Source organism: Drosophila elegans, unplaced genomic scaffold (assembly GCF_018152505.1).
Source record: "Drosophila elegans isolate 14027-0461.03 unplaced genomic scaffold, ASM1815250v1 contig_476, whole genome shotgun sequence".
Taxonomy (NCBI): domain Eukaryota; kingdom Metazoa; phylum Arthropoda; class Insecta; order Diptera; family Drosophilidae; genus Drosophila; species Drosophila elegans.
The window spans coordinates 21,848,999-21,868,772 of record NW_024545863.1 but is presented as its reverse complement, the minus strand read 5'-3'; the positions used below and the strand labels follow the sequence as shown (position 1 = coordinate 21,868,772).

The 19,774-nt window shown below is 36.2% G+C and overlaps 1 protein-coding gene across 13 annotated transcripts in view; it reads right to left on the bottom strand.

Annotated features, from left to right (window-relative positions):
* LOC108147151 (low-density lipoprotein receptor) overlaps positions 1-19,774 on the bottom strand; it is a 34,830-nt gene that overhangs the window by 13,644 nt on the left and 1,412 nt on the right. For 4 of the 13 annotated variants that reach the window (XM_017273445.1, XM_017273444.1, XM_017273447.1 and 1 more), the window contains exons 3-4: positions 11,485-11,625; positions 2,159-2,278 (exon numbers count right to left, since the gene is read on the bottom strand). In XM_017273445.1, the coding sequence (XP_017128934.1) occupies positions 2,159-2,278; positions 11,485-11,625 (261 nt within the window). Of the gene's footprint in view, positions 1-1,494; positions 1,615-2,158; positions 2,279-6,841; positions 7,055-8,427; positions 8,621-11,484; positions 11,626-19,774 lie in introns of those variants that run through there. The other 9 variants (XM_017273454.1, XM_017273446.1, XM_017273449.1 and 6 more) reach the window with 5 other exon arrangements.

Below are 19,774 nucleotides of genomic sequence, written 5' to 3'. Positions count from 1 at the left end.
CTCTTGCACTTCTTTCCATACGCACACATCCTCGCATTGTATTCAATAGCATTTTCTTGTTATCTGACGCCCAGCCCCATATACTTGCAATTTGATTTTAATTTTATTTAAAATGCTTTTCAGACCATGTACATTGTACAAGAAATGTCCAAGTCGAGTGCAGCCTGCCTTCAGCTCTCCGGCACTTGAAAGCCAATGAAGCTTGATGCTTTTGTGGGGCAGTTTGCGCTTTGTTTATTGTTCAGTTCACCCCTCTTTGTTCCACTGTTCAACGGCTGGCCAAAGTTTCCCCTTAATAGTAAACAAAGATATGAAGAGTCCGAGTGGAGCATTAAATAAAATTAAATAACGGGGCGGGGACCATAACTGAAAATATCCGCACTAAAGAGAGTTATCCTGCGCAGTGAGCTGCACTGTTTGTACCCCAAAAACCAAGTTAAATTAAGATTCACAAGAGTAACTGGGATTCACTGGGTAAACGCAAAATGTCAACAAGGTTTGACGACAATTTTAAAGCACATAAAATATATAAAATGGCACACATATCCATTCACATGAGCAGACGTAGCTTTGCGCATACACAGCAAACAACTGTAATCAGTTCAATAGTTGATTGCTAATTTATTTAAAAAAAAAGTATAAAAAAAAATTGCTTTTAAATGATTAAATATTTTCAAGAGTCATTCAGTACGTTTGCACCTACTTTTGTAATGGAATTATGTAAGAGATATTTCCGAAAAATTAAGATCCTAAATTTAAACAAGTTTTAAGCGTATCCTTTTTTTTCAAAATAAGATTTCTGAAATTACATTTTTTTTTTAATTTTTCTTCCATGTGACTTAATTGGTATTAACTCATTTAAAAATTAAAAAAAAAACAACGTTTTATGTTTCAGCAGCAAGCCCTTATCATTTCGAACACAGCTGTAGCTTGATAGCCGACCAGTGAGCCATGAGTCCCAGCATATAAACCACAGGCTCAATTTGGCGCTACGTTCGCCTTTTGATTACCGGTTTTTATTTTCATCAAGGATAACATCATAAAAATCGCATCATTTTTTCAATTACACCGCTGAAATACCGTCCAACATAAAAAGATTTTCGCCACTCTCCAGCCTCTCTTTCAACACGGACTCTTCTTTATAGTTGGGAAATTATGTCACAGACAATAACCCACTAAGCAAGTTACTGTGCAAGAAAATAAGACGGATAAAGTGAAAAGCGGAAACTACGCCCATCGAGAAGAAAAGTGCGCCTAATGCATAGATACAAATTAGTTCCGCCGATGGTCACGTCGCGATATTGTCCGCAAGAAGTGGCATTAATTTATGGCCTGGTCAGTCCCAGGCAAGTCATAAAGTCTTTTTGGGACCTCTGGGGTCCTAGGCGGCACGCATTTAAATTTCGATTAAGTGACTCCGCTCGTTTTAGTGATGGGAAAATCCTCCAGTTAGTATGCAAATGTGAGATAGAATAATTCATTATTTTCGCTTACTGGCACATTCTGATTCGTCGGACCCGTCGCGACAGTCTTCGTCGCCATCACAGATAAATTCCTTGTGTACACATTGCTCACCATTTTTACACATAACCATCGCAGGGGAGCATCGACCCCCTGTACACATTATTATATTACATATTTAACAAATTAAAGCTTTTAGAAAATACTTTTTTTAAGTAGACATCGGCTCTAAGCTATGTTTGCAGTAATGCAATTTTTTAAAATTATTTTATATGTTAAAAAAGTAGTTTAACATTTTTTAAAAAATAATCTCAATTTTAGCTTAAATTTAATCCTAAATATGTATGCAAATTTGAGCTATATTAAGGCTTAGTTCATTTGATTTTCTAAAGTCTATGGGTATCTAAAAATTATGGAACTAATACCAATCGAGCAAGTCGGATAATTAGGTAGTATTGCACTTTAAAGAAGTTATTGGTCTAAATTGTGACCCGAAACTCTGGACAAGCTCTAGGTCTTAATTATTTATTAAGAAAAGTAATAATCAAACCATGCTCAGTAAAAAGTTTCAATTCCGTCAGCGAGTTTACCATTATGTATCGAGTCATAAGTGCATTACTAGGCGTTTCTATTACTTTTCCAATCGCATGTCGCCGATATCTACTGCTTATATTAAAAATGAATGGCTGACACTTACGGCAACGAGTCTGCGCTTCGTCGCTTCCATCGGCGCAGTCGTTTTCCCGATCGCACACCCATCTTTGCGGAATGCATTTTCCGGTGCTGCAGCGGAATTGCTCCTGGCTGCAAGTCGATTCTGCAAGTGTAAATGTTTGAAATCAATTTTACATAACTGCTGGATATAATGGCAGTGATAGAATATTCCCATTAATATATATGTGCAAATGTCTGCACAGCATGGCTTTTAAACTTTTAATGCTCGAATGGTTAAGTGTGTCAAAAATAAATGTGATTTTTATGTTCCTGTGGCTTTTGCCTCAGCTTGTGGCTCAGCTTTTGTTTTATGCTTTAGTAGAAATAGTTTTTCCGCCACTTTATGTTTATTTTATTTTATGACTTAGCTCGGTTAGATGGACCAGAAAGTGTCTTCAAAGGACTAACAAATATTTTAGCCCGGTTTCCTGGAAGGAAAACAATTTGCTTGGTTGACTGAGTGATGGCAATGCAATTAAAAGATAAAAGGAATGCTTGATAAAGTTAAAATGAATGATTTTCGTTTGTTATAAAATTGATAGCAGGATGTGTTGCAAGGAAAATATTAAATAAATGTCACAAAGTGACAATATTGAAAAGCATTAAAATAAAGGTATATCTATTTGCTTTAAGTTTATATATAAATTCACTGTGGTAAAAAATGTTCCTTAATAACGATAATAAATAATGATTTCGGATGTTTCTTAACTATCAAAATATTATTAATAAAAGAAATATCAGCTACCAAATTATTCTCTCGTTTTGAATATTTCCCAAAAACTTAATGTATTTTCCGCAAAGCTTTTTTTAAACGTTGCACCTTTGTAAGCTTCTACAAGAGTGCAGACAATTAAGCGCTTATTTCGAACGAATTCCATTGAATGACATCTGCATTCGGCTCAAAATGGCTTTAAGGGGATCCTTGCCAGCTCCGCTGGGTGAAGTTTTTGCCCCAGCAGGCCGGGAGTCGTTTGCCATAAACTTAAGCGCAACTTTTGTGGCAGTTCCAAACTCCGGCGCAAAACTGTATACCCCGGCAAACACCAAACCCAAACCTAAACCCAAGCGCAAACCCAAAGTGGAAGCCAAAACCCAGGGGATTCAGACCCACAGCCGCCGCAGTGCGAAAAATGCGCATCACGTTTTGCGTTTTGTGTTTGGGGACCCGGGAAACCGGGAAATAGAAAATGGAAACGGCGAGCCCGAATAGCGAAAACGTTCTGGGGCGTTTGTACCTAGACAGCGGCACTTAGCGCCCAAAAAAGGACATTAAAAAGGGCTGAGACGGGGGATTAGTTAGCCAGAATCTGGTCTGTTTTCGGTTTGATTTAGAAAGCGCTTAATGAACAAAAGCCTAAGCGAAAATTAAAGGATGTAGAAGATAACATTTGCCATCATATTACGGAATTGACTAAAGTTAATTTTAGTATATTTAATAACTTACTTATTCAGCCATAAATAATCTGTCATCACCAGAAAATTACACTCAATATTAGGAACATTATCCTAAGTTAACGCACAAGCAGATATTTCTCACAAGCAATTGGTTTTTTGCTGGTACACATAAAGAAAATGAAAAGCATATAAAACAAAATAAATACAAGGAATCGTAATTGATATAAAAATGCAGAAAATAATAGATAAAATAATTTTCGTCCCTTATTTATGGATTTATTATGCAAATTATGGAAAAAGTGCAAAATAAATACAAATAGAATTTCTATGTCACTAGTGTGTTCTAAATGACCAGTTTTTTGGCCAGAAATATTATACTCGATGTTGATCTTTGGCGAACAGTTTGTTGGAGTATATATATCTAAATAAATGTATGAACTTTTTGTTCCTGTGCCTAAGAGCACATTTCGCAGCTGCTTTGCCGCTTTGCCACTTGCCACCCAGATGCAAACTTCATTATTTACAGTCTGCCGCGTCGCGACAAAATGGTGCAGGAGGTATGGGTTTCGGGGTGTTACGACTGGGCGGAAATGTGGGGAGTCCCTGCCAGACAGGCTCTTAATCCCTTTTGTTGCAGGTGGGTGGGAATCGGGTCCCTGCAGATTATGCAATTCATTTAAAGTGCTTTTGCTGCCGCGAGGGTGGAAAATCTGACGACACCTCGCACGATAATAAATGGCACACCTGCCGGCAAAGCCGTCGTCTATCTGACTTTTCACATGTATTTATTAAGGCCGAATGCAACGCTTTGATTGTAGGGCGTGGGGCTACCACAAATTGAGGTTCCCAACGGGCGACAACAAAAGTGACAAAGTCAGCCGACTTAAGCCAAAGCAAATACATCGAAAACTTTCCATACAGACACCGAGAACTAACCTCGACAAAGTTTGGTAACAATGCAGGTCCTCCTTCTCTTCCAGGACAACGGTCTCCAAGCTCATTTACAGGCCAAAAGCTTAGTGCCAGAAAGTTGCCCTGTACTTTGGAAGTGTCCAAGGGAAATAGGGGAAAAGTTTCCGCGGTCATTCATCGATTTGGCGCATTAAAAGTTTTCTGATATTTGCCGTTCTCCAATATCCTCTTGACCGTCTTTTGTGCAAATGTATTTCGTAAAATGAATGTTAAGATACAATCAGCTTAAGTTGTCAGAAATATTTTTCAAATTAAGAAATAAGTTTAAAAATAGCGGAAAAAAGAAATGTATATTTTGAACTGACAGAAATTTTACAAATACAATTTTAACTTTCACACAAAACAAAACCGAAAACAAAAAGATATAACAAAACATTTTTATTGATTCAAGGGATGTGAAATAGGAAGAAGCCCTAATGAAGTTTGTCTGTCTGGCAGAGCATAAATTGAATTGTCCGATTCATTTAAACGGCGAAAGGCAACCAAAAAACAAGTGGAATAAGGAAAATGCGAAAGTGAAATTCACTTTTCACCCACCTCCTGCTGACCCTCATCTCTTACTGCCCTGTTTCTTCCTGTCTCGTCTCAATAAATTAATGAAAAATTTGTGCCACAGTTAAGGGGATTTTCCTTTTTTTCACTGTTTACAATTGTTTTCCTCCTCCCGTTTTTTATTTTTATTTATTTATTTTCTGCCTTTGTTTAGAGAAGTATCTGCTTCCGCACACAGCGGGTTGTGTCGTAAAAAAGGCCCGCCGCTTGTTGTTTATGGCACCTTTTTCCACTTTATTGAAGTTGTACTCCGCCTCAAGTATTTCAATAAAAAAAGAGCTGGTAAATGGGCCAGCTAAGGGTTTGTTTTTCGGCCTGGGGTACATGAGACAATGCCGGGCATCATAAATCATTCGCAGCACAGAGGCTGAGAGTCCCACTAATGAGGCAAAGTTTTATGTTTCATATGTCTGGCAACTGTTGCTGAATATTGTACAGTGCAACAAATGGCCGTGCAATCGCCATTTAAATGTTTGCCAATTTATATGTTAAATAAACTTGTTTCGCGAAGCGAGGCAAACAAATTGATTCTCGGAATGGAAAGCGGAGGGCTCGCGCCGTGAATTATTTGAAAAGTAATTCCTATTTCTGTGAATTCCTGGCCAACTCCGGATCGAGCCATTTCGATTGATTGCTGCGCTTAAAAATGTGCGGAATACATAATTTATGGCTTTCGGGAAAGGACAAAGACTGGGGAGCAGAGGGACTCCAAGGATGTGTGTCTGAAGTTATCTTAGGCCCGCAGTCAGCGCACAAAATCCAGCATATACACATGCAAGCATATAGAGCTCTTTCAGTTTCTTCCTCGAACCGTTCTATTTTAGATTTTTTCCTGAGTGGGTGGCAGGCTTATCAGCTGTCTGCTTTTTCCAAATGTGCTGCATGAATATTTATGCCCCCGATATCGAACACTAGCATACCATGACCAACATGTATTTCACCAAATGGTGTAAAAGCTGCTTAGAAGTCTGGGAGCGTCTTTGCTGGCTTTTGTCCTTCGTCTCTGGATGTTTACGCGGCGTATGGGTAACGCGGCGTATAAGCATCGTGGCGTATAAGCAACGTGGCGTACAAGCAACGCCACTTGGATCGGTTCTGTTGTTAATGGCCAGCCTCAGTTTAGTTTCCTTTAGGATATTTATTTATTTACTGTCTTCTAAGACATTACTTTTTGTCATTTCGTAGAAACTGGTATCGATTGTATCACACATCCTGTGCCAAGCTCATGCATAAAAGATAACAACTACACAACGATTACGCAGTATGACAATAACAGTAAATTGAAATTCACTTGAAGCGATTAATGGATCCGAGGCTGCGTTATCGAAAAACTTTGACCTGGCATTCGTGATTGGACGTTTTTTCAAGATTATTGGGAAAATAAAATTATTAAGTGGCCAACATTAACTCCATAAACAAATCCGGAATGATAATATTCTAAAATAGATACTATTATTCCAGCTTATCAGAATGTTATGTATTAAAGTGTATGTACTGTTATGATATAACCTAATGTGTCATAAACTAATAAGTCATAAAATAATAAGAACTATATTATTCAAAATCTCTCAGCTCTGTGAGCGTTTAAACTACTGCGCTTTGAAAAGTTATATAATTATTTACAAATGGGAGAGAAAGGATTAAAAGTAAGCAATGTACGGATTAAACGTCTTCTTATCTAATCTTGTTGCTGATTTGATTTGTGGGAATTATCATCCCCAGCACATAAATGATTTCCCCAACATACCGATTTCGGATAAGCTGAAAGCCTGCTGTGGTATTAATCCGGTGATTAGCAGCAGAACGGAGCAGCCCACGAAGCTACGTATTGGTCCCATGTCGACTCTTCAGAGGCTTTACTGTTTGATAATTTTCTTTTGCCTAAGTGCTCCGCTGAATTATTAAATTAAATTGCTGTTTATTCGGGTTTGTTGTCGCACGAATGTTGGCACTGGGATCTCTGTTGCGAGCGTGTAATCATAATTATTTTAAATGGCAGTCAAGTGGTCGGCCAGCAAAAATGGCAGCCGGTAATATTCAGCGAAATATCAGCACAACCTGCATCATTGGCAGTAACTCAAAAAGTATGCAACTCTTTTCCGCTCACAAATAATTTACAAAATTTATACGTGCAAAAATGTCATTTTAATTGGTTTCATCTGCAACGTAGTCAGTAAAGTTTTTATTTTCAAGCGACAAAATTGATTTTTTTTTCCTGCTTTATTTATTATTTTATGCAATCAGTTTAAATTGTTAACTTGGTTATTATTGAGTTGATAAATATTTATTGAGAATTTAAATATTTATTCAGAGAATTTAATATAATATTTTATTTACTTCTTTACATAGTTCAATTGTATGAAAAACGGCATTGAACTTTTAAATATTTTAAGTTAAATATTTAATCTTACTACCTTTACATTATTTGAATAAAAAGTTTTAAAAACGAAATGCTTTTCTATTGTATAATTTTTAATTATTTTTCACTTATTGTTCTCGTTGTTTGTTCAATTTTCGTTTTTCCCACGCGTTTAACGCTTTATTAAGCCACTTTTTCTGCTTGTCTGATTTTTGTTTAATAATTATTGATGCGGTCGCTTATCAGAACTTTATATAATCCTTGCATGGAACAATTTTTTTTTAAGGGAGTTAAGTTAAGCCAAGTTGAGTGTTTACATTTAATTGGAATTTTGATCTTTGACATGTCGGCGGGAATTATGACGCTCTCAAACGCTCCTTCAGCTGGTAATTTTTAAATGCAAATTGATTAATATAAGTGACAGTTAAAACGGATTGATTTATAGCGAATGTGTGAAGATTATCTGAAAGCCATAAGGATTTTAGTTCAAAATACTCCTCTAGAGGCAAGTTTCTTGTATTTCTCTTGCATTCGGTGTCAAGTTCATCTAATCCAATGCAAAACAAAGGCTAAGTCTTGGCAAAATCAGAACCGAATTATGCCAGTTGGTAAAGAGCGATGCTAAGAGATGCGCCAAAAAAGAGAGGGCAAGTGGGCTAAATGTAAATGTAATAAAAAGTGGCGCGCAGAAGCGTAAAAAAAAAAACGAAAATCGTAAAAGGAAAAACACGCACACAGAGGCACTGCGGAAAAGCTTCCGTTTTGGGGAAAAGCTGCTGTTGCTTTGAACGCTGGTGCCTTTTGATGTTACCGCCAAAGGGACGCCAGCAAACTGATTTCAGTGTGTCCGCTAACGTTTGTCGGCCCAAATTGGCATTGCCATTGATTTTTGCTGGTCAACAGCTGCTGTTCAAGTTAACGAATATTTTGTTTTATTTAAAATATTTTTTTTAATCTTTTAAATATTTGTATACTCTTTAAACAATAATTAACAAATCGCTTTGAGCTTGATGAATTTATTCACTTTGCTTCCACTTTATTTATCTCACGACTTGTCCTGCACGAAACTGTTTATTATTTGCCGCCTCTGAGTCCTGAGATCTCAGTTATCCTGGCTGGAAAGCATACACGTCCGTTTCTTTGCAGAGCTCGATGCAAACTGACTTGTGTTTGGTTCTCGTTTCATCTGGATGGATGTGGTGGCCCCCATTATTCCGCAGACTCCGCGCCAGAAGCTTCCACTCAAAAGATAAGAGTTCCGCTCAAAGGTCTCACTCAAACGTGAATCTCACCCGAGTGAGTGGCTTCAGGATTTGATTAGATTTCATCAAACTGAGTACTTCAATTAGTGCGCAATTAGATTGTGATTTGTCAAAACAAGCAATCCCAAAAAACCCAATGACCTTGTTACTACTTATATGTAAAATCGAATGCTGTAAGGCGTCGACATATTCTTGAGGTCTATATACTTTGCTGATACGGTTCGACTACTCTATTAATATTCAGTGTCCCTCAATTATTTGCTTGTATCCGGCTGTATCTACTCGTGACTTGTTTTTTTTAGTTTCAAGTTGGTTTAAGTTTGATTTAAATGTGCAATTTAAACTTTTTGATAATAAACACTACTGCAATATTGTATTCCTGAAACCTAAAGGCCCAGACTGTTTCTGGGGTCTCCTGGTAAACTTTTAATTTAAGTAGAATCAGACTGAATGGGTTTCCCCAGTTCCCTTTTTTTATAATTTCTAGCTGTCAATAAATTTATTTACAATATAATTCTTATTTATTAAATTTTTTCTTATGTTCGATGTAAGTACGAAACTAGTACGAAAAATAAAAATAATATTATTATTTAATTTCAGAAATGAAATCACATCTGAAGGCGCAAATAAATGCTAACATAATACAAATTCCTAATAGATCGCAGTGCAAGCGGAAAACCCCGAGTGTTACTTGGAATTAAATCAGACTGACACGACATTTGATTTATGTTTCCTTGACATGAAATTGATTTATAAGTTCCGTTTAAATTACTTTATATTACTTAGGATGTTTTAAGAACTTTGCATCATTGTTATGTTTACAGTTTTTATAAATAAATTCACTTCAACAAAAGTATGTCCGTAGTTTTGTTTGAGCATAGTAAACTTAACAATTATCAATTCAAATTGTAAAGCATGTAATAAAGCCAAAATTTTGAATGGAAAAATATAAAACAGCAAAAAAGTTTTTAAAATTGAATAATAATTATATAAAATTGCTATCGATAAAACAAAACATACTGTATTCAATACGTTTTCTAATTAACTTTATTTCAAAAATTAATCTAATAGGTTGCAAAACATTTGACAAATGCGTTGAGAAATTGAGCTTATCAACGTATTTGTATAATACATGCATTGATAATAAAATGTCAAACCCGATTTGTTCTTTCAATTACTTGGAGTAATCAGCCCCAGAATTTTTGTTCTTTGAGTGATTTAATTCATTCAGTCTGAGCATTTTCGAACCAGTTTATCTTCCAAGCCTGATGCAATGTCTTAGTAAGATTGCACTTGACTTACTGCTGTGCCCCTAATGAGACTCAAATGAAACTCAACTCGACTGGAACTAGGTTTGCTTGGTTGTTGGTAATTTACAAGGCGGGTTGCTCAACCTAAGACCCCCATACAATATATATAATAGCGGCTCAGCTGAGTTTTGTGCTTAAAAACTAAGCACCACGCTCTTGCCCAATATTTACGACTGGCAGTGTTTTAAACACTGCTGCCTGAAAATAGGCAATGTTGAATTTTTTTGAGAGCCCTGGGCCAAACGAAACCAGCGAACCGGAGATCGAAACAGACTGGTCTGTTAACCAAACTTAAATTAAATGCAGAGGCTAATAAAAAGCCCACACACACACACTCATACGGAGTGTAAAAATTAAATGAAAATAAATTCGAGGAGTCATGGGATTTGGGGAATTCCGAGTCCTGCCTACATGACACTAAATAAACAGCCAGTTGTTACTTACTCAACAGCGAAGCCAAACAAATAACAAAAACACCAAAAACACTAGAAACACCAAAAAACCAATACAAAGGCAAACAGCACACGCAGAGCGAAGTAAATGGTTAGTTCTGTGACATTTCCAAATTGAAAAACTACAAATGACTGACAACAGATTAGAGCAAGAGCGCACGTAGTTCGCAGGCAACAGCTGGGCTTCTGGTCCTGCCTCCGCCGTAAATTCTTATTCCAATACCAATCCCCATGCCGTATCCAGCGCTTGACTTTGTAGAAGTCCTTCTCTTGGTCATGGCCACACACATAAGAAAATAAATGAAAAACAACACCAGCTAGGAGCTACAAAAATTGGCAAAACTTTCTTTAAAGGCTTCTGCAAAAGATACAGCAAACAAAAAGTACAGATGGACATACATTTTGCGGCTGTGGCTGTTGATTTCCTTCAAGTGTGAGATTTTGTGCAATCTTTCGAGTGTATTTGACTAAGACAGCAGCTGAAGTAAAGGTCTAATCAAGGCCGGAAAGAGAAAACTTGGAAGAAATGGGAATGGAAAAGAAAAGTCACAAGTGGCATGGGCAGAGCATTCTTAGAAATTTTAGATGAAATATTTAGCTGGGAATTATTATATTATACATCATTTTACAGTTTTTAAATTGGGAATAATTAAACTCATCAAAAACTCAAAAGACAAACTTCAAAAAAATAAAAAAATTTGAATAAAAAACTAATGGCTTTACTTTTAAGTTTAATCATAGGCTATTTAGCGATAAAATTATAAATCTAAAGGAAAGAACTTTTTAACTATTAAAACACGCGTATTAATTAAAAAATATCCATGAGACATATAAATAACAAAAACTATGTGAGTAAAATTGACTCCTGCAATGCTGAGCAAAAATAAATCATTATTGCGGACGAGTCTGTGCCTCAGCTTAAATATACATTAAACGAAATCCAACGAACTTTGATTCATAGACAAAAAACGATGACACTTATGACACTTTTCTAGCTGTGCACTCACCTGTGAACTTGCACTCCTCCAGCCGCTCGTCGCTGTGGTCTGGACAATCGGAGGCGCCATCGCACACGAACCGTATGGGGATACAATCACCGGAGGAGCACTGGAACTGCTTTTCATCGCAGTAGTTGGTCAGACCGAGCGCTGCAAAATCAAATGCATATTAATTAATTAAGTTGAAATCCTCGGGTTAGCCGCAGACTATAATTAAACGGAAACGGGAGACGACGACCACCGAAGTTGGGGGTCTAGTAGTCCCAACGGGAGGGCATAATAAAATTCATAACTAAAATTTAAGTTGAAAACTTTGGCTCGTTAAGCACACACTGAAGAAGGAAGATTGCGGTGGTCACAGGAGTGGAATAAAGACGGAAGGCGTTTGTTGACAAGCCTTAAAACCCTTTTTAATGAAAGCCGAGACTTGACAATAAACAAAAACTTGTAAATAATGAAATCCAGCCGAAAGGGCGAGGCTTACACATGTCTGTGTATATGTATAAATGGGTATGTGGGTGTTTGCTGCGGTCTATGTTTCCGTGGTGAACCGCAAAACGGACCCCAAATGAAAGGCAGAAAGTTTTGGGGAATTAATAAGCGAGAATTTGATGGCAGCTAGTTGGAAAGTGTCGGATGGGATTGGGATTGGGATTGCTTCATCAATCGTTTTACGGGCCAATTGACAATTCACTCGGCCGCCCTAATCTATCTTTCATTTTCTGTGCCTTGTCGCCCGATTAGCATATATGCTAAAGCCGACTGACTTTCGGTTAATGTGCCGCCATTATGCCAAAGTGTCTTTGTTTGAGGCGGTCTATCCGTGTGCCATTTACCGTTTAATTGCGCGCGTTTAACACAAATTGACAATTGCTTAGGCACCGTCACATTCACGCACGAGCTCATCTAGAAACACAGCAACACTCCTTAGAGTGGACCTGAGCTGAAGACAATGAATTTAGAATTTCTTCAATCTGCATTACATATTCATAATTAAATATTAATTTGTATCATCGGACGTTTTGCAAATTCTGAATTCACCAAATAGATTCTAAATCAACCTATTTGTGTTATATTTATTGATGAAAATAACTTATACATCACCAAAATTGTTATTTTTCCATAGATTGCAGGCACACAATCTCTACAGCTAGCAACGAAAAATGGTTGACTTGGCTAACACTTCGTATAAGTTATTTTTGTAAACATTTTAATAAAGATCACTAATCCAGAAAATTCTAAATGGAATTTTTCGGAAGACATATCTCAAGTACTCATATATTTTAAGAGGTGAAAATGTCAAAAAATAATGGAACTGTTAGGGTTGCCTCTATAAAGTGTGGTTGGTCCACCCCTTCGTACGCACACATACGCATTAAATTACAAAATCAGATCTGTCAGCACGCATACACGTTTAGAAGGAAGAAACAATATCACAGGAAGGCCGAGTGACTCGCATTTGACAATTGTGTGTTTTAGTTGTTCAATACCATGGGAAATCAAGACTTCCAAGGCATCAAATTCCACCAGGCACCGTTTAAAATTTTTTCGCTGATTGTATTTCGGCTTCTTTTATATTCCCTGCCACAGCACGTGCATTTTCATTATGCATGCATGTGTATCTATTATTCGCAAAAATATGTTCAACGCTTCTTTTCCACCGCCTTTTGCTGCTTTTCATTTTGTGTGAGCTGCAAATTTTTTATTAGTCAACGTGAATTATTAAAAATGTGCGCACACATTTTGAACGTATGAAAAGAGTTTTTTTTGCTCCTGTCGTGCGTGTGTATGTGTGTGTTTGGATGAGTGTTGGTGCACTTGTTTGGTGCTCAGAAATTGCAATTGCTTTTGTAGACAAATCTGCATGTAAATGTACAATGCAATTTGCATTTTAAGTGAGTCGTTTAGTAGCTTAATTGAAATAAATATTAAAAGAAACTGCCCCATCCGATCCATATGCCTGGACTTAGATTAGTCGACGCACGTGTATGTCATACAGCCAAACATTCCGAAAGCAATTCATTTATCCTCGATTTTGCATTCCAATTGTTTGCATTTTCTGAAATATGTTTTATGGCTGCCAATTGGTTAATGGACACACGCCAATTATTTTCTTTGCTTCGTTCTCAGTTATCGTTTTCATCTGTTAAGTATGTTTATTTTAATTCTCAAAGGTAACTAACAAAGTACTTTTAGAAAGCTTTTAATATTTATAGCGATGTTCTTAACGAATCAAGCTGCAAACAGAATTTGTTATTTTCTGGTGGTATTTTAAAATAACGCGTAAATAAGATTTTAAAGGACAAAGCAAACCAAAGAAAGCAAACCAAACCACTGTTTAAAACTAACTTCAAGCAAGAGTAAAAAAATTTTATATTTACATTAATTTCTTCTGTAAACTTTGTACCCATCATAAAATTGTCTTCTTTGAAGTTCAATTTTATGTTTTTTTTAAATATCCCTTATCATTTTCCACTCTAGGCATTTATTTCCACAAGAATTCACCCAGTCATCCCAGGCAGCTATTTAAAACAAATTAAATCAGTGGGGCAATAATTTGTGCTGTTTTCCACAAAAAAAAACCACAGCTGCCTCCGTCGGCAATAGCCGCCAATTTGATTGACAGAATCGCAAATGTCCGACCAGAACAGAAGCAACGGCCGGCAACTGGCCAATTAAATGCTTAATGCGAAGTTCATTGAACAGTTTTATTTTACTTTATTCCTCGCTCTCGCCCAGGAGTCAATCAGGAAAGAAAATGCTGGTCAAGAGTATTTCACATGAAAATTTCGCACCATTAATTCAATGACAGCAAAGGGCATGACAGGAGGGCTGTCTTGGTTAGCCAAGAGGGCGAAATAATAATCAGAAATCGGCGCAAAAGTCAATCAGAGTTCAAATCAATATAAATGCTTTATTAATGGCCCGAAAGGTTGTCGATGCTCGGAGTCCAACCTCCCCTGATTTGATTATGCCTGCAATCCTATTAATAGTCAGTGATTAATCACTGATTCGCCTACGGTCAACTACACCGCAAAAACAATGGAGAATTACGCAAATTAAGCAAAATATTTTCTGTTAATTTAGATAAAATAGAAAACCACCGAAATATGATAGCGGGAACTTTGCACCTGAACAGGCGTTCGTGGTGATAAGAAGGCTTTACGCATGTGTTTTCCAAATTTAATCATTATTTTGCTAGCTATTTACAGACTGGGTGAAGCTATTTATGGATGTGCAGGTATAGGTTACCTAATATATGGGTTTCAATTGCTGTTAGATTTATTACCTAGTAAAGTGGATGGCCATTCAACTTCTGTAAACAAAACTTTGACTTTACACTGCCCATTTAAATTTTGTAATATTTGATGTACTTTGCTTATAATTAACATTAACATGTTATTAACCTTTAATACCGCTACAAAGAAGTCAGTTATAAGGTTCAATTTGCTAATTAGGTTTTAGCAAAATGTATTACATTTTATTATCTGTAATTTTAAGTATTCTTGTGAAAGCTACATTTTTAGAATTTGTTTGCAAACTTACATGACTGTTAAGTTTTATTTAACAACGTTACAAAGTTTAGTTTTAACTATTTTTATGGTTAAAAGTGACATTTAAACTTAAATAATTTTTTCAAATATTTAAACAGTTCGGCTAGTTGTTTTTTTAATTACAGTAATTACATTATATGAATTTCAAAAGTTACGCAAACTTAATATGACCGCTAACCAAAAAAGGATCGTATAAATTTTTTTTCCCTATTTACACACAATTATTTTGTATAGATTAATTTATTATCTTAATTGCTAGAAGCGCCTGCTTAGTCACTTCAGATAAGACAGATAACCTTCTGAGTGTGAAAACAGTAAAACTAGCAAACACTTTTCACGAGTACTACGATTTTTCAGGCCGTTTTAAAACCACGTAAAGTTTTCAATGGTTATTGTAGTTTTTATAGAAGGAATAAATTTGAACTTAGTCATAAGGAGATTTCTGAAGTAAACGGCAGATTAAAAAAGTTTCTTATCTTACAAGTGTCTAAAATAAGTCTTAGCTACGTAGTTAGTTTTAATTTTAAATTTTGCAGTTAAGCATGAGTAGCATAGACACATTTGACTTGGAAAGAAATTAAGTTTTGATACAATAATAGTGTTTTGTTACTCAGTAAAAAACAATTTAAATTGTGAATGTTTTTAGATTAGTTGCCCTTTTTTTGTTTTTTTATCGAAAGCACGCTATCAAGCATTATCTTAGAATTATTATAATTTCGTGTGATTTTTCCACTGCTGTGAAGATAACACTTGGGTTGATAAAAGTGGCCACGATGATAAAGAATAATCAACAAATAATTGTATAACCATGTGAACATTGCGCTTTGGATATCAGACCGTACAGGTAACACTCGTTGGCGTGGATCTCTGAGTCAACTCTGAGTCCCAAAAATTCCAAGCACTTTGGCTTTTGGAAGATAAAAACGTAAGAGAAACTATTAAGGCTGCTCTTAAATGTTGGCAAGAGATGTGAATTCATTTGGTATGCTTGAGTAAGAGCCTCTTGTTATTGTTATTGTTGCAGTTTCAGTTTCTGTTTAATGGGAAAAAGGTGGCCTGATCGCTAACGTCATAGTCCGACCAAAGCAGCAAACAACATTATTAACAACAATAACAATTACTCATACATCTGTTGCCCAAAGTTGTATGGGCGGCGAAAATGGCGCTAAGATGACTCAGTACTATCGGCTAATAATGAATGATGTTCCTTACAGTCGTTCGGAATTTCGCCAACGTCATCAGGTTTTTGTTGTGAGATATAGCGCCATACGATTATTAGGCTTCCTCTACGGAATTTCTAATGAGTGCATATCGTACTCTCTATAATGATATTTTGTGGGAATTTTTTGACAGCAAATGTGCTAGCCACCACATCACGCCACCTTTTTGCCATGTAAACGAATATGGCTCGCCAACGCTGCGAATGCGTTATATTTTAATTGAAACCCAAAATAGAAAACTAATTAGAAAAGAGAAACTCACTGGGCTGTGTGTGAACTAGCTGGGAATCGAAGGTTAACAAAGGTTTGACCATCACACCTCGTTGCCACTTCTCATTATACCATGAGATACAGTTAACACAGTTTGATTGTGTTTTGCATCCATCGCTTATGAAATTTGTCACTCGGGCACGAACAATTGCATTGCACTTATTGGGCTTCCATTAGTACTGAAAACCAGCTTTCGACTAAAAAAAAAACAAAATAAAATCGTTTTTTTTAGCTCCATAATTATACATAATAGCAAATGCTTTTGTAATTAAGGCGGTCGGGCTGTAATGCAACAGTCGCAAGGAACTTCCAGGGACCAAGTTTTGTTTCAGGGACTGTCGGATCCAGAGCACGTGCAAATTCCAGGCATAATTAGCCAAGTTAATTATAAAAGTCCCAGCCATGTTGGGGCTGGCCGACAGTTTTTTGCTGGCGATGAGCAAACTTGTTTAAATTCGATTTTGAAATAAATCAGCACTGCCAGGAAGTCGAAGCCTGGGCACCTTACGTTGTCGCAGTCTGAGTCATTAAAGCTGTCAAGGACGTGCCCAGAACTTGATGTCGAATGAGAGTTGTCAATTTGGTCCCTCCGCTTGCCGCCATCCAAGTAATTTGCACTGATTTCGATTTTACGGGCTGCAAGTTTAGTTGGACGGAAATGACTGTCATCTGGGTTCGCCGTGACCTATATCCCCTATTATAACCTGTCTAACGATTTATTTGACACCTGAGATTTGGCTTTTATTGAATGTGCCAGAACTACAGTGAAAATGCATTTACTCGAAGCGATTGATTATCTTTTGATTGTGATTATTTATAATGGCGCAAATATATTTGACATAGATAGCAAGCTATCTTGTGTTGCAACGGTGTTTATCTCGTTAGTCCCACTTTCAATCATCTGCGTTTAACCTTTAAGCTATGGTCATTATCATAACCCAGCGTTATTCATTTTGTTTTTATCTTTGACATTCGTTGGCGTCAACTTAAACGTTTTTTGCTAAGTTGAAGGTTTCATTAAATCTTCAAAACAAACTTGATTGGAGTCTATCGATTTGTAATTTCCCTTCGATAAACTCTATGCTACACTCTTCCTCATTCATTAATCAATATACTGATTATTGTTGTTGTTGATTTTATAAAATGCAAAGGCTGTCTTACTTAAACTTTTGGTTTTATTTCAATATACTTTTACTGCTTAACTAAGCCTTGCAAATTTTAAGAGGTCTACTGAATTATGATTTCCATACTGTACTTTAAGTTTGCGCCAATTACTTATTATTCCTCAATTTTCGCTTTACATATGTATATGATTTACGTAGTTTTTTATTCAAAATACTTGCTTGTTGCCTATCATTGTTTAAGTCCACACAGCAGCGTCCAAAATGATAGTAGTATCCAAACATACAAAAATTACACCACCAACTTTTTCAAGACACTTTAAAAAAGCTTTTAATCTACTTTACGAAAATTGGAAATTAATTTAGAAATGAATTCAAAGAGCTTGGACATTGATGTAGCTTTTAGAAATTAGTTAGAAAAGCTAAGGCATTGAGAGTTGTTAATGTTAGGTTTTATTTAAAACTTTATGACGGGCTAGCTTTAATGCTTTAAAGCTAATGTTTATAAATAAAGCGAGGCGTTTCCAGTTGTTATTGTTAGTTTTTATCTGCCACGTGCTGGAGTCATTTCGAAAGTTACTCTGGCCAATGTGCAAAGGCAAGAAACTCCAAGATTTGGACACTTGTTGCTCTTTTTGTTCTCTTTTTCCCTGTCTGCTACTCCGAATTTCTACTCTTCTCTCTCCGTCTTCCCAGTTTCTCTCGGTTTCACAAGAGCCGCCGAAGTTAAAGTCTTCAAGTGGCGCTCCGTGGAGCGAAGCCGGCCGGTAGAAAAAATAAGCATAAAACGGAATAATTACAAAGAGGAAAGAACAAGCATTGGAGTTTACACTTAAAGAAAAAATAAATATGTATATATATTAAAAAAATGTACCGTAGAACTGGAATAAAACCCATTTGTATTCTTTATGATTTAAGATCTTTAAGTAGATCTTTAAGTAATAGTAGTTAAAACTTTGAATGTTATATTGTAAGGTTTTTTATTCAAAAATTTTCCAACAAGATTTTTTTAGAGTTTGGAACAGTCGACCGCCAGATAAATGTTTAGTATTCATTATGTGCACATACATTTTGAAACTTAATTTTATGCTTACGTTTAAAAAAAAAAATGTGTTTGATTTGAAATTTTCTATAGTGTAAGCAGAGGCGAGTGCAGAGGAAAGTAAAAGGTTTGTGCCGTCAGAAAAGAGGGGTAAGGAGTTGGAAGCAGGGGGAAAAGAGGTAGTGCTCTGGACTGAGAATCGTATGACGTTGTGGAATGTTGAGACATGGAAGTGGAAATGGAGTTTACTGGCATTGCCAGACGCTTTGGCTTTCGGGTGGCAACAAAATTCACATAAATAAAACTTGAGCCGAGCCAACTGTAAGTCGGAGCTTAGCTAAAATCGGAGTCTGGCTGGAAATCGGGGTATATATACATATGTAGCCGTGGCTGGTGGCATGATCGCCAGAAATACGAGATGCGGCGGCAACGAAAATAAACACCGCCGCCTCTTACACTTAAAGAAATCAAAGACGATCTGATAAAGACAAGCGGAGATGGGAAACTAATTTGTCACTATTTGAGATTAATCGTGAAAAGATGTAAAATTAGTTTAGGTCAGTGATTTGTGACTTTTTTTCTTGCTTGTTATTAATTTATATTTTAATTTTTTATAAAGTTTTACTGCAGTTGTTACTAATAGAAAATCCGGTTCACATGGATTAATGGGCTTATCGTTTTAGAAATGACTCATTTTCTGATGGTCATAAAGCCTACAGTGTAAGCCACATACGCTCTATTTCAATTTATTGCATTGAATTATTTATGATATTTAAATAGAAACAAGAAGAATTCTTTCGCTTGATGTATTTTCAATATGTTTTTATATTTCAGAAAAAATTGTTTGTCTTCTGATTCATTAAAAATTCTACGTTATGGTATGGTTTTGATCGTAAAATTGACTTCTAGACGAATCACAAAATGAAGTACATATAGAAAATTCCTCAATTACCAACATCAAATCATTGAATTTTAATGAATCATATAAACAAATTATGTCATAGTTTGTGATCACTTGAGTTTTGTTTTAGTTTAAGTTTATTTTCGCTGTAAATTTTTCGTCTGGTAAACAATACTCTAGAATTTTATCGC